Source organism: Acanthopagrus latus, chromosome 18 (genome assembly GCF_904848185.1).
Source record: "Acanthopagrus latus isolate v.2019 chromosome 18, fAcaLat1.1, whole genome shotgun sequence".
NCBI classification, from domain to species: Eukaryota; Metazoa; Chordata; class Actinopteri; order Spariformes; family Sparidae; genus Acanthopagrus; species Acanthopagrus latus.
The window spans coordinates 25,710,109-25,724,896 of NC_051056.1; the positions used below are offsets into that span (position 1 = coordinate 25,710,109).

General features: G+C 44.9%; 1 protein-coding gene across 4 annotated transcripts in view; it reads left to right on the plus strand.

Annotated features, from left to right (window-relative positions):
- Positions 1-12,239, plus strand: part of elf1 (E74-like ETS transcription factor 1) — a 43,571-nt gene extending 31,332 nt beyond the window's left edge. For 3 of the 4 annotated variants that reach the window (XM_037077886.1, XM_037077888.1, XM_037077889.1), the window contains exons 2-10: positions 342-670; positions 1,169-1,225; positions 4,760-4,934; positions 5,686-5,790; positions 5,925-6,086; positions 6,225-6,308; positions 6,980-7,172; positions 7,354-7,695; positions 9,122-12,239. In XM_037077886.1, the coding sequence (XP_036933781.1) occupies positions 599-670; positions 1,169-1,225; positions 4,760-4,934; positions 5,686-5,790; positions 5,925-6,086; positions 6,225-6,308; positions 6,980-7,172; positions 7,354-7,695; positions 9,122-9,929 (1,998 nt within the window). In that variant the 5' untranslated portion in view covers positions 342-598 and the 3' untranslated portion in view covers positions 9,930-12,239. The remainder of the gene's footprint in view (positions 1-341; positions 671-1,168; positions 1,226-4,759; positions 4,935-5,685; positions 5,791-5,924; positions 6,087-6,224; positions 6,309-6,979; positions 7,173-7,353; positions 7,696-9,121) is intronic. The other variant, XM_037077890.1, reaches the window with a different exon arrangement.
- The last annotated feature ends 2,549 nt before the right edge of the window (positions 12,240-14,788 follow it).

The window sequence follows — 14,788 nt, forward strand, 5'->3', positions numbered from 1 at the left end:
CTTTTTATTTTATGGCGAGCAAAGAAGACGTTGACGTTGTGATGTTTTCTTGGACTTGGGTTTGTCGGTCTGGGTGGTGGGAATCAGCCAGTGCTCTGATTTTTCTGCTGAAACTTGTGGCTTTTTTCAGCCTCGAACAACCAGATATGTTGTCCTACTTAAACTTCACAGATCTGTTATTTGAACGGTTTGGTCGGGGTTTCTATCCCCCCCTTGCACAAGCACTCTTCCTCTGAGCTACCTCTGCTCCTCCCTGCCTCTCTTGTCTCTCAGTGAAATTAAAGTGATCTAATATACCTCCTAACCTTAGCCCCCCATCTCTCTGTCTGCCTCTCCTCCAGGTGTAGATGCTCCAGGCGCAGCGGGACCCAGCCTCCGTGTCAGAGAGGGACGAGGCTGCTCCCACCTGGGCCACAGCACTCCTCTGAAACTCGGCTCGAGGTCTCTCTCTCTCTTGGAGCGCCACAACCGACCTAGATCAGAGAAACGGGAGGACAAGAGGGGAAGCCATTTTGCGAGGTGGAAGCTGACAAGGAGCCCGAAGTAGTCATAGCCAGGATATTTTAAGGCGGCTCCTTGCCCTCTGAACTCTGCGGCCATGACGACTGCAGTGCAGCCCACTGAACTGGTGTTCGAATTTGCCAGCAACGGGATGGACGAAATCAACCAGGTGAGTATCACACCGGAGAAGCACATTTCAAACTTTTCTTTTAATCCAGTTATTTGTTGCTTTTATGCACGACAGGGCTTGTAGAGAGGATTTACTTTTTTTTTTTTTTTAATTCCTGAACTGAAGCGTTTGATGATCCACTATTTTAAAGCAGAAGCGATCTTGTTGATAAATGTAAGACTTTTCATTGGCGTGTAAACAAGACTTGTGTCAAAAAGCATGGTCACTAGGGGATGAGGATTAGCCGAGACTCAGAGCCTGTGATCTTTAACTCCCACTACATGTCAGGGAAAGAGGCGGGCAGGAGGGGAGGATGGAGCTCTGGGAAGAGAGAGAAGGAGTACGGGCTGCCAGTAGCACAGAAGTGGAAAGATTGAGAAACCTGCAGTGGGGTCAGGGTGCGTGGGAGGGAAAGGGTGGAGCTTTTATGGCACAGAGTTAACTGTGTGTGTATGTTATGTGAACCTGTGCCTATGTGTCTTTTCATTGCCTGGTCAGGTGTGCAGTTATTTCATCCCCACACCCGCTACTGAATCCTGTGGAGCAGGCTTGATTGTAAGTGTGGTTGTATGTGTGTTTACGTGTACTGGTATCTGTGTGTGTGCGCACCAAGAGCGACAAGTTGTCATCAGATCCCTGAATAGCACCGGTTCAGGCCTAACCTGACCGACCAGTTACAAGGCTGCTTGGAAAGGGATTGGATAATAGCACTCAAAGGTCTTTGTATTGTTCCAGTGCTACAGTTTTGTTCCTTGCTGCACCCACTCAGCCTGTTGAGCAAGCAGTATGCCCCTTTTTACCACAGCCTGGAAATACCCCCCCAAAAAGGAACAGCACACCAACACTACTGCCGTGGCCATCTTGTTTCTGCTGCTGCTGTTAGATAAGATTGTAAAGATTTATTTTGGCCACAATAAAGCTGTTAGAGCTGGGTGAAATCATAGGGTAAGTTCTGTAATGATTAGCCATGCTGTATTGGTTTTTAGGTCAATAAGTAGCTCCCTAAATCGTATCATGTAATGACTGCAGGGCTATCGAGTTCTGATCCGACAAAGGCTCGAGATTCTTTTCTTTTCACATAAATATAAAAGTCTCTAACGTTTCAAGCTGCAGGAAACAAAAAAAGGCATATTGCTTTTAGGTAAACAACTCACTCTTAAGCCTGACAGTATCATGCTATGGGCTGCTACACTCTCAAATATCGTGATTATGAGGATATTGGAAGTGTACAGACAGTTGGACTCCATTGTGGCTGGGCAGGTAAAGCAGAAGAGAGCTGGGTGTTGAGGGGGAACAGCTTGCACAGATGCTGTTGCTTTCAGAGGCAGAATGGGGAACTCAGAAATGCAAATGGGCCTGATTCTTATCGCTCTTGTTTCCCTACTAGAAGCACTGTTCGAGTCAACAAAGAGGAAGAAGCTGTTAAAACCTTTATGGTGTTCGATATTATTTTTCAGTTAAATGTCGGGCGCCGGCTCTCCCGACAGCCCCGCCTCCTCACAGGTGTAAATCTCTCCTCCGCAGTCATTACCCTGCACATCGAAACACGCTTTTTAAAATGTCAAATCACCACCTGGTTTACATGAGAATACTAGTTTGAAGGTGTTCCCTGCAGAAACAATAGCAGAGACAATAGCTTAAGACGTCTCATGCTCTGTCAGCAGATTGCGTGGGATTCAAGACTTTCTGTGGGAGGGGGAGGTGCTGCTGTCTCAGGAGCTCATCAGACCAACAGATACAATGCCTTTGTCGTCTATTCACACATGCTCGACTCTCACTCAAGGACAGCAAACATCATTGAAGCCCAGACGAGGAGACGCAGTAGCCTCGCCGTCTAGCTGACCGATAATATGTCTACCAAAGGCTCCGATTAATGGGAAACATTCAGCGTATGTCAGCAAGACATTGATAGTGTCTGTAGTCAAAGCTAAAGTCAGGGTTTTTATTAGCCCCTCGAGGTTTTGCAGCTGAGACGAGCTCAGATGACAGAAGCTGTTTGTTGTTGAGCTTCAAAGTTATGATAGACATCTTGTGGAGCCATCTTCAGCAGTCACAGACACGGACATTATGCACAGCGTCATAAACAATCCATGGGTGCAGCTCCACAGTCCCTCTTATAGTTAGAAGTTAGAAGCTAGTTGAAAGAAAAACGTAAGCTTGCTGAAAAAAGCGAGATACGAATCAGAATTATGAGATTATAATTTGTTACAGGAAGACACTGTTGGATAACAAGTTAGACGTTATTAGATTCATCATTGTGGGATAAGAAGTTATACTCATGAGAATAAAAAGTCAAAATTATCAGATACAAAAGTCAACATTTGTTTCATAGTTTAGACTTTGTATCTTCTATTTTTATGATTTACCGCGGGAATATTTGTATTGTTTTTGTTACAGGGCTAAATTTTCCTTGACACTTTTCCTCTAGCTGGCAGAAATGGGTTTTCTTTACCAAACTGTTTAATACCGTGTCCAAATAACGAGTCGGTCTGTTAGTTTCCTGGTTAAAGTGTAGCTGAAATGGGAGTGTTGGCTCCACGGGCCCCCTCTTCCCACCCCCACGGCTCACAGCCCAGACACCTGGTATGCCCCAGAGGTCCAGAGCAACAATGGACACTTGTGTAAAGAGACAGATACGCCTTTATTCATGTTCCTCCCGCTGCACCTTTTCCTCAGCCCTGTCCCTCCTTTAATCAGGTCACGACTTAATTGATCTTTTAAAAAGCACCACATAATACTCACAAGTGTATTTAAGGAGAAAAGAGACCACCAAGAGTTTCCGTTGTGCGTTTTTAACACCAGAGTTTCGTGATGTGTCTTAGTCTCTCCTGGTCCAGATGACAGTGCAAATGTACAGCTCAGTGTTTCCAGGCCAGCATTATCGCACGATGCGCTCTGATTACAGGCAGCATGGTATCAAGAACGTGTTTGTCCAGTTACATTCAGTTTGACTAATCTTTTAACGCATGTCGTAGATGGATAACTCCGTTGTTTTGTCGTTTTGCAATTAACATGAACATGTAATCAGAATGTCTTTGTTTTAGTGTAATACGATTAAAAGCTATTCCTAAGACATCCAAAGTGAGTTGCATTAGCAGGTTGGCTCTGACATGTTAAAAGAAAAGATCTCGCTGCAGTTTTGAAGTGTAATCTGCTGCCATCTGCTGGTGGTCAGCTGACCCTGAGCTGTACGTCATCGAAGCACCTGAAGTGACCTTTTTTATTTATCTGCAACAAAAGCTGTGATTATGGCATAAAACTAAAAGTCTAAACTTGCCTCGGCCTCTTGTGTTGTATGTTCTTTTCACACTGAAGTAAACAAATTGACAGCCGTCACTTAAAGGCCACTAGAACAGAAGAAACATCATAACAAGAGCTTTAGAGGACAAATTCAAAAGACTGATTTAGTCTCAATTTCCCTCCCATTGACACGAACCCAGCACCCAGTGAGCGCCCTTGACGGTGTCTGTGTTTGAGGAGCTCTCAGGTATGTTGGACTCCTCAGACGGTCCTCAATCCTTTGGCTCAGACTCCAGTAATTCCCTCAGTCCCTTCGCTCCTTCCTGCATCGGCCCTGAAATGAGACGGCAGGGTTAGAAAAACTCCCAGAGCACGTTCAGGACATGATGAAGGGGGTGCTTGCCTGCAATTCATGATTGATCCATTAACATTCATTTGGGCTTATATAATTTCTGAGCATAAGATTAACTTCTTGGGAGAAGTAGGCCAAATCAAACAGCTGGTTCCTGTCTTCTTCAGCGGGTCCCTGCAGGCCGCTGCAACACGGCAGAAATGAGCTCTCCTCCATGCTATCTGCCTCCACATTAGCTGAAATTGAGTATGAATCTTCAATATTTTACAAGGGAATAAAAATAAGACACCAAATCCAGTTATAGCATTAATCTGATGTCACCTGGGGTTTTTATATTGCGTTTATGATGTGTAGTGGAGGAATTAATTGTGTTTTTATTGCATATACACATGTGCAAAGACCGTCAGTCCCCTGCCTCCCGGTAATAGCTCCCGCGTTACAGCATCTCTTACCTCTCTCTGCATGTGTGTGTGTGTGTGTCCTTTCTCTCTGTTCAGCTGGACGACCCGTCAGTATTCCCAGCAGTGATCGTTGAGCAGGTGCCTGCAGCCGATCTGCTGCAGGTCTACTCCGGCCTGGAGTCGGACGAGGTGACGAACGGCATCATGGTGGACACGACTCTGCACGTCGTGGAGGAGCCATCCATCCTGGTGGGAGGGGTGGACCTCTCAGGTAAAGACTGTTTACTCCCCTATCATTAAAGTAGGGATGTATGAGATATATATATCTGCCGTTACACTGTTGATGTTTTTTTTTTTTACAGTTTCAGAGGCAACGTGTTCACAATTTGCCTTAACACAACAAATCTTTTATTAGTTATTAAAGTATTATATTAAGTCATCCATCTTTTCTCACCACACATTAGTATTTCTTACCCTCAGGTGTGAATAAACTACAGCTTAGGAACTTTTTTTTCAAAATATAAAAATGTGAAATTATCGGTACAAGCCAGGAGACCCACGTAATTAACGATTTTCACGTCAGCTGTAATAGAAATCCATATTGTGCATCTCTTATTTAAAGAGAACTGTGCTCAGTTTGGTGCACCTAAAACTACACACACACATTGTTGATGAAACAAAAGATGAATTTCATCTCATTGATGTATTAATTTACTCTACAGATCCATACTTTTTTAATAAGTTTCTCAGACAGGACTTTGAGAATTTGATACAAATTATCGTGAATTGAGAGATGAGTGTTTCAGTGAAACAGCTCGTACACATCCTGCTAAAGAGCTCTATTTCCTTTATTTATCCATTATTTATATCTCAACAAAAATTGCCATTGCAAACATAAAACTAGACATAAAAATGGGCCAGGTCGGGTAGCTAGACATTAAAGCATCAAAACACCACAAATATGCGAGGTAGCTACTAACAAGGATTTCAGGCTGATGTATGTGTTGTCGTCTGGTGGACAGAAACGACAGTCTCGGGCGCTGAGGACAACATGGAGACCAACGAAGCAGCAGAAGCTCTTCTGAACATGGAGTCTCCAAACAACATTCTGGACGAGAAGCGCATGAGTAAGTTATTTTTTTAAAAAACATTTTTACACCACTGGTGTGATCCGACATTGTTCTTACTTTGAGCACGAAACACTTCTTAATGGTCTATTAACGGCTCGTCTACTGTTTCTGTTCCTCTTATTTATGTGTAGTTCACAGCTACGGCACTCTGCTGGAGTCAGACTTGACGTACGCCCCTCTGAGGCCTGACCAGATGGATAATGGTGCCCTTGACATGTCGCTAGATGAGGACACTTCATCCATGGATGAGATACCCCAAAAGTGTCCCTTAAAGCCGCAGAAAAAAACCAAAGGTAAAGCTCTTGTCCGCCTCCTCCTTGTTAGAGCATAGGAATTATCTCTTGTGCTGAAATTTCAGTGTTGTGGGTAATTGGATGATTTCACTGCGACCTCTCGCCTTATAACACACTACCCCTCAATTTGAATCATAGTGCGGAAGCCGCGGGCGGTGCGTCCCTGCTCCCCTATCACCACCCCTAACCTGCCACTCAGGAAGAAGAGCAAAGAGGGCAAAGGTAAGTCTCACTAACTAGTGCGCTTCTCTGTAATGAGCCAATAAAAATCAAGGTCTCTCCTCCTCTTGTGTACGCTCTGTTTCCTCCTGTGGAGTGTGCAAACAGCAGTCCTCAACCCCTGCAGCCTGGCGGGGTTGAATCTGGGCGAGTTAATGGATGAGGGGATCTCAGAGTGCTGTGTTTCACAGGGAAACAGAAGTGATTGCAGGCTGGAGGGCACATTGATGCTCTACCGATAGAAGCAGACCAGCGCTGCTCGATGTGAAACCTCATTGCACCATACAGTGTGACACAATGAGCGGGGGGGCTGGGGACGGCAGGTTCAGCTGCACACATATACATCACCCTGTCACGGTGTCTGGGATTCAGGCGACTACTGGGAGCGTTGCTGTTTTTAACCACTTCTGGCCAGAGCTTCTCACAAATTAGAGTAGTCTACTCTGTGGCTTGGTATAATTAATTCCCTATCCATGCACAAAACTGACACAACACTGGTTAGAAGAAAAGAGTAGTTTCTCCTGTACGCCCATAGCTGCTGTATAACATTTATAAGAGAAACTTTAAATTACTACATGAATTATAGATGTCTTTAGCTCCAAGGCACCACCGTGAATGTCTGACATGCTTGAATGTTAAAAAACATAATTTATTTTCCGCTCCTAAATTTGCAGGCAACACGATCTACCTGTGGGAGTTCCTCCTGGCTTTACTGCAGGATAAAAACACCTGTCCCAAATACATCAAGTGGACGCAGCGCGAGAAAGGCATCTTTAAGCTGGTGGACTCGAAGGCCGTTTCGAAGCTGTGGGGCAAACACAAGAACAAGCCTGACATGAACTATGAGACCATGGGAAGAGCTCTCAGGTGAGGGGAACATGTAAATGAGCTTCATCGTCAGGCACATTAGCTCCCGTTTAGCTGTGAGCCCTGCAGACATGATGTGTTCATGATAGCGCGCTGTAAGGACGGTGTAAAATGTTACGAGGCTGGGTTTAATTTGCATGATGATGATGATGTCTGTCTCCTGATTAACTTTCTCCTCCAGGTACTACTATCAGAGAGGCATCCTGGCTAAAGTGGAGGGGCAGCGGCTTGTTTATCAGTTTAAAGAGATGCCGGCAGATCTGGTGGTGATCGAGGACGAAGACGCAGGCTCTGATGGCAACGGCGGCTACGGGAATCAGAGATCTACCAACGGGCGGTCAATGGTCCGTGGAGGGTCCAAAGGGCACGGGAGGGCTCACGGTCAACACCAAGTCTCAGTGAAGCAGATGAAAAAGGAACCTAATGACGAATTCCTGTACAGCGACGACCACGAAGGACAGACGGAGCTCCTTCAGTCCGTCCATATGTTGCAGGCCAGCCAAGAACAGGCACAAGCTATGAGGTAGGAAATTAGCAAGAGTTTAAATCACAAGCACTTTTAAAGTTCTCCACGCTGTGAGTCATCCAGAGGGCTTTAGAGAAGGACTGTCAGCTAAAGAAGAATGATTTAATTTAATTTTTATTTGGATATAGCGCAGTGGGTGCTCAAAAAAAAAACATTCATCTCTGATCAAAGATTTTATGATCTTTCAAACTAGAGCTAGACTTGATGAATCAGTCGGGGGGATATTAGCTTATTCCAGACATCTCTATATTGGTGCACATCTCAGTGAATAAGTAACATCACAGAAACATCAAGAACATGATTGAGATCATTTGGAAACAAGCTCCATGTTACATATTTAACCACCAGAAAACACTGACAGGTTTAGTTTCATCCCGTGTTAACTCTACACACTCTTCTAACCAACTGTTTAAGATAAAACAGTTTGTCGTTCTTATCTTCCAAATCAGAACAGAACATTAATTTACTCACATATAAACCATCTAGTTTGTCTCCTAGTAAACAATATAATATCAGGTATTAATTAGACAGCTTAAGAGCTGCTGGTAGGCTGATATCGTTACCTTGAAGCAGAGCTTTGCTTGTTGTTTCCATCTGCTAAGTTAAGCTAACTGGCTGAAGTCTTATGTAGATTAAACGGGAAGAAATTCAATGGGGCACAATGTTCTTATCTAAATCTCTGAAAGAAAGCAAATAAACATTTTTCCCAAAAGTGTTCTGACAAGAAGCTAAAAAAAAAATCACATCATCAGATATTTTGTTCCTGGATTTGTTTTTGGGCTCCTGCCACACAGAAACGAGTTTGGACACATGATGCTTCGATCGTAAAAAGAGTTAAAGAGCTTTTTTTACTTACACATAATTACTTGAATGGGGACTAGTAGGACACATTGCGGTCGTGTCAAATCTTTTATTGCTGGGCGAGTCTTGTCAGGGAGCTCAACCTTGTATCCAAGATACAACCACCTGTATCATATAATCTGAGCCGGTGCTGCAGTTTATTCTTCCTTTTGTAAAGCTCGTAATCAGTTTTTGTTGATGTCAGAGAGATGATGACTCAACTCTCTGGTGCTCTTTATTCTGCAGTGTACTGCTCAGGTTATTGTGTTCACTGCCTGTATAATCAATAGATTATCAGTCATCTGGCTTTTTCTCCTCGGCTGTTAAACATCGTGTGCAGATAGATATCAAGGAGAATAATCACTGCTGCAGCACGGCTGACAACGCTGTTTGTTATATTAATAAGTGCATTAGCGCTCCTGTTTTGGATCGTCGCTGAGCGCTGGGTAACTTTTCTCAATAGGGTTCCATTAAAGAATAATCCTTGTGTGTATTTGCAAAGATACAAGCTTCAATTACAGCAGCTCTGTCAGAGCACATGAAGAAACACGGGTGCACACTGAGTTTCATTTTGTCTTTTCAGGACCATCACTGCTCCTGCGTCAGTTCCCATGGTCCTGACGTCTTCTGGCTCCCTTCAGTCCGTTCCTCTCACCACTGTCCTGGCCAACGGGGACTCCAGCCACTGCTCCCCTCCTCGGGTTATCCTCCACACCGTGCCCTCAACCACAGCAGGTGGTAAAGATGTGCTCACCATCCAGACGGCCTCTTTAGCAGGTGGAGCCAGCAGCCTGCAGGACGGCCTCCCGCAGCAGCTCCTGGTCACCAGTCTGGGCTCCCCCACCGTCTCCACCTCCTCCTCCTGCACTTCACCTCCAGGAGTCATTAGTTCCACAGCTTCCAACCTCAATGGTCTCCCACGTCTGGTCACCATCAACACAACCTGCGGGCAGACCATGGTGGCACAGCAGCCCGGCACCGTAATTGCCACCGTGCTCAAATCCAGCGACCTGTCGGGGCTGCAGGTCAAAGAGGAGCTGCTGGATCCCAGCTACTTCCAGTCTATGGTGAACGGTGATCCATCACTGGCGGCAAATACGTTTGCGAAAGAAGAGATCGAGGTAGGGGAGGCAGAGCTGCAGTATAGGACTGTGATCATTGATACCAGTCAAAGCCAGGGCCAGGAGGCTGTGAGTGAAACTATAATTAATGGACATCCCTCTCAGAGCAGCAGCCCCAGTGAGGGCCTGACCCCTGTGGAGGAGCTGGAAGTGCGTGGGGAGATGTCCCTGCAGCCTGAGCAGGGAATAAAAGGCCTGCAGGAGCTGCCGCTGTCTGTCCAATTGCCTGCAAACTTTATCCAGATAAAGACAGAACCTGCAGAGGCTTAGTGCTGCAGGACTCCTCCACACAATCTGAACCAAAAAAGAAAAAAAAAACAAACAAACACCATTGAATCCATTTTGTTTCTTTTTCCTACCACAGCGATCCGTCAGGGATCAGAGTGAGGGATCTTGCACCGAGTTGCTCTTAAAGGTTGGTCAGTTCAACCTCAGGATTTATTGTTTACTCACAGATTTTGTGACCACGTGCCTAATTTTAAAAATTCAAGGGAGTGTTTAGTTTTTCTAAGAAGACTCAGATTTTGGGATCTTTTTTTCCCCGCAGACATTAACCCCCGACACACACAGGAAACCACACACACACACACACACACAGATGAAACAAGCTCCCCCCTCTAGGAGAACAGCCATTGGATGAACCAGGGATCCCTGTCTACCAAATGTGCCAGTTAGTCATTTTTCTTACCTTCCATCTCACTGGACTGTGTTTAAAGAGGCAAATGCAACAAAACCAAAACTGGGGGACTCGGATGCCAAATGGTGCAATGAAATCAGACCTCTGAGAGCCCGCAGAGCGCGCGTGTCTTCTTCTGAAGCACACACACACGTTTCTGTTCCCGCGGACGAGGGATGGGCGCCGTGTCGCAGCGTCCAGGTGAAGAAAAAGAAAAAAAAAACACACACCTCAGAGTTAAATTGAAGAGTGCCTTACAGGAAGTTCAAACAGCTCGAGACTCCTTCTATGAAACGTCTGGGAAAAAGATGAAAAACGGACTAAATGACTTTTTGCAGACTTTCAGACATCTAAGAACTTATTACTCATTTATTTTCATATAAACAAAACAAGACAAAAAAGTTATGCATTCACTCTCTATTACTCCCGGCCTTAAAAACACTGTGTTACTATGGAAATGGGCATTTTTTATTTTTTTTGTCCACCAAGGACGCACCAACATCAAAACTGTTTGTATAGAGCTGCAGACCGGAGGCACGGCGAGATAGGGAGGCTCAGACGGAGAGAAAGAATACGCAGGATAAAAACAGATTCTATCAGCTTCTGCTTCAGAGGCTCCGGGGTTTAAATCCTGTTTATATGAAATGGAATTATATATATATACATATAATATACAATTGAGATTCAATTTTAAGGCCATAGCGAATTTATTTATTTTGTGAATTTCTAAATTCTGTATAAAAAAAAGGCACATTTGTCTTCTATTTACATGTGTAAACATGAGGGAAAATACAAAGATTATGGACGTTAATACCAGGAAGCTTTCTCTCTCTCTCTCTCTCTTTTTTTTTTTTTTTACAAACCAACGCTTTTCATTTGTATATCCTTCCATATAATCAGCTTTGGTAATTCCTTCCTTGAGTTTTGGACTCGAGCAGCATCATTACTCCACTGTTATATTCTCTTACTGTAGATAGGCGCTGTCGTGTGTCTGATTTAAACATGTACTGAATGTGCTTTAGTTCCTTTTTTCGGCAGACATACCTCTTTACCTTTTGTTCAACAGTTAAGCAGCCGGGACGCCGCGTTCCAAAATATTACGGTCTGTGTTCTGCATAAAGTGTCAGATGCATCAATCAGTATGTCTTTGAAATCATATCTCAAGTTTTCTTTAGTTGTTGGGTACGCGGACGTACCTGTGCTGTTTTCGATGCTCCTCTCCTCCGTCTCCATCTTTTCCTCTCACCATGTCGCCTCCTTCCTCCTCCTCCTCCTCCTCCTCCTCCTCTCGGGTCAGTCCAGTCTGTGCCTTCTTTATTGTCTGTCCCACTTTGTTAAGGACCTCTCAGGCCAGCCGTGCGATTGGCCCCCTCGCTCCTGCCTGGGATGAAGCCATATTGATCCTGAGTGGTCTCACAGCTAAATTGGTTGTATTTTCCACCCGGACTGAGGCTGCAGAGTGAGGACAGTCAGACACACTGACCTCCATCCACACCGGCACCTGAGGACAGGAGTGAAATGCTGCTTTACAACCCCTACATCAGCCAAAGGGCCCTGGGTCTGCAAAGACACTCTGAATGTATGCTTTCTGTTCATGCAAAGTTTCGACAATCAGTAATTACACTGGGTTACATTTGCGTCAGAATTAGTCGGTCTTTGAGGGGGGATTTGCTGCTTTTTCCCTTTTTTTTGTTGTTGTTGCGTTGTATATATTCCCGTATCTGCGCTGCGTTTCTCCTTAAAGCACTGTTGTCTGCGAGATGTTGAGGTATGTCCACTGCTCATGTTTTGTTGCTCCTCTTATCTTTGGGTTGTAAATTGCCTTCTTTATGCTGAATATAGAATAGATTTTTAAGAAAAAAAGTCAATGTACTAATTAAAAAAAGAAAATTGTCTTCACTGAATATCCTTTTATTTGTCTTTCTTTTGTTTATCAGACGAGTTGTTTTTTTGTTTTTTTTCAAATTCCTGGCGAGCCACAGATAAAATGTCACAGTATTTTTCTCTTTTTTTTTTCATTTTATTTGAGAAAAAAATTAAACTTGGAAACAAATAGCTCGCAAGGGGTTACCAAGTCAATTAATTTCTTCGAGATAATGAAACCAAGCATTTTTTTCCTCCTTGAAGAGTGGCGTTGTCGGGCTGCTGCGGCTCCGAGGGACGTGCGACCACCACAAGAAAAAGCTCCTGTAGGAAAACTGGATTGGAGCCATTAGCAGGCCAGAGACTGATTGGACTGTACTTAAGAGCACCGCTTCTCCAGTTGCTGTGGGTGGATGAATACATTAGCATGTGACATGCCCAGAGCTGAAGACAGGCGAGTCTGTCACCACAGCTTGCAGAGTGAGGAGTGTGTGTGTGTGTGTGTGTGTGTGTTTAGGCTGTGGCTGGCGAGTGGCAGGGTTAGACTGAATTGGATTGATTCTGTTAGAGCATGTGTTCTGTTGAGGGGTGTGTGTGTGTGTGTGTGTGTGTGTGTGTGTGTGTGTGTGTGTGTGTCAGGGTCGGGGGTGGGAGGGGTGGTGGTGGTGTTGAGGAAGCTGTCTGGCAGCAGGACTTGCCTACTGTGCCTAGCTCCGTCTACACCCACATGCACAGCTGTGTACCACACAATCCAATCTTGCCATAGGGTTAACACACACACACACACACACACACACACACACACACACAGGAAAACAAGGCCAGAGGTTCAGCCACTGCTACAACTTTCCTCGCACCACAAAACATCTTCCTGAGCCGTTTGCAGACGGGAAAACAGTTTCAAAATGAAATCTTGGATTATTGCAGCGGCGCCACATTCAGCAGCAGAAACACCCTCCATTACATCCAAACAGACACTTTGCTTTTCCACTCAGTGGTTCATCGATCGCCTGCCATATGGTAAGCGGAGGTTGTTATGGATTACTAAAATAATGAAAGGCTACTAGCAGCCGCCGCGTCTGTGCTATTCCTTTGGTTAGTGAGTCAGAGACCCTGAAGATGGAGCGGGGAGTCGGGTCCTGGGAGACAGCAGGACTATTTCTGTGTCGCCTGCAGCCACTGACACAGCGCGAGTGTTTACTGCTGTGCCACGCTGCCTCTCACAGTGGGAGCAGTTGAAGGATGACGGCTGACATTATTGTGCCTCCAGCCTGTAGCAGGAACAGTACAGGGAGAGCTTATTTAACCATCAGGTCACCAGACTGACTGCAACATTACAGGGGGGGGGGCTTGATGACTGCTTCTTCACGGCTGCTGCGGTTAACTTGACAACATGCGCCCGAGGTTAGATTTAAAATTCAAGGCTTTTTCTCTTACAGGTAAATGTGTTTAAGGTTGAAGAGGTGCATCGAGGATTTAAGGTGTGTGGAAATCAAAATTGTGGAGAAAAACAAACAAACAAACAAAAACAAACAATTGTGGTTGGATCTTGCAGCAGTTCAGCTCCCTCCACACAAGATGGCACTGGTAATACACGTGTCCTCCGCTGAGCCTCAGCCTGGATTGGAGAGGAGAGAGAGAAGTATTCCTCCAGGTTACTCATCTAAATACAGACGCTCCTCATACATTGGGTTTTTTTTTTTCGTCCCCCCCCCCCAACCGCCCCAGAATAGCAACTCATGGATCTAAATGAACAAGCGCTTATTTGAAATGAAAATAAGCAGCTGGGAGTGAAGTTTCCCTGCATTTCTGATGAGTAACAAAGGGAATTAATTCACAGGTGAGCCTCGGTGATAGTGGCCGTTCCTCAGGCCAGGTAGGCAGAATCCTTTGAACCGCGCTTACCTGGTCGCCGCTCGGTATCTCTGGTTTATCCTGAGGAGTCGTCGATCTCGTTTCCTCACCCCTCATCAAAACAGTGATAAACAAACGCTCGAAGGGGATTTTTTTTTTTTTTCCTAGACAGAGTATAAAGTGCGTGTGGGGCTTCTGATGGAATGGTGGATTCTTTCACTCTGGTGCTCAAGAGAAAAGTTCACCGTCACACATCTGACAGCACTGAACCACATGATGGACTGCAGGAATGCAAATGAATTGGTCGGGGTGTTAAAGATATAATATGCAGGACAGCTGCTATAAATATCTGAGGAAACATGATTAGACCTTTGTACATATATTATCCTACCACGGCTGCCAAAAGTTGGCTGCCATAAGGTTCAGTTTGGCCCGTCAGATGTTTCTCGAAAATAATTAAATAAAAAAACAACAGAAAATCAATGTTGGATCATAATCTGAGTACGGTGACACCGTGCAGGAAGTCGGTCCATTTAAGGAACTCGGGATCCTAGAATCGTTGCATCTTGACAATAAAATAAAACACAACGCTGTCCTCTTTTGGCCGTTTCCTGACGTAAAGATTCAATCTGGGTCTTCGGAAGGGATCGAGTTTTTGTCCTAAATGCTTCCAATGAAGTTCAAACCCACAGAAATCGGTCATTTTCCTCAAGGTAACCTCTCAGTATCACCTGAG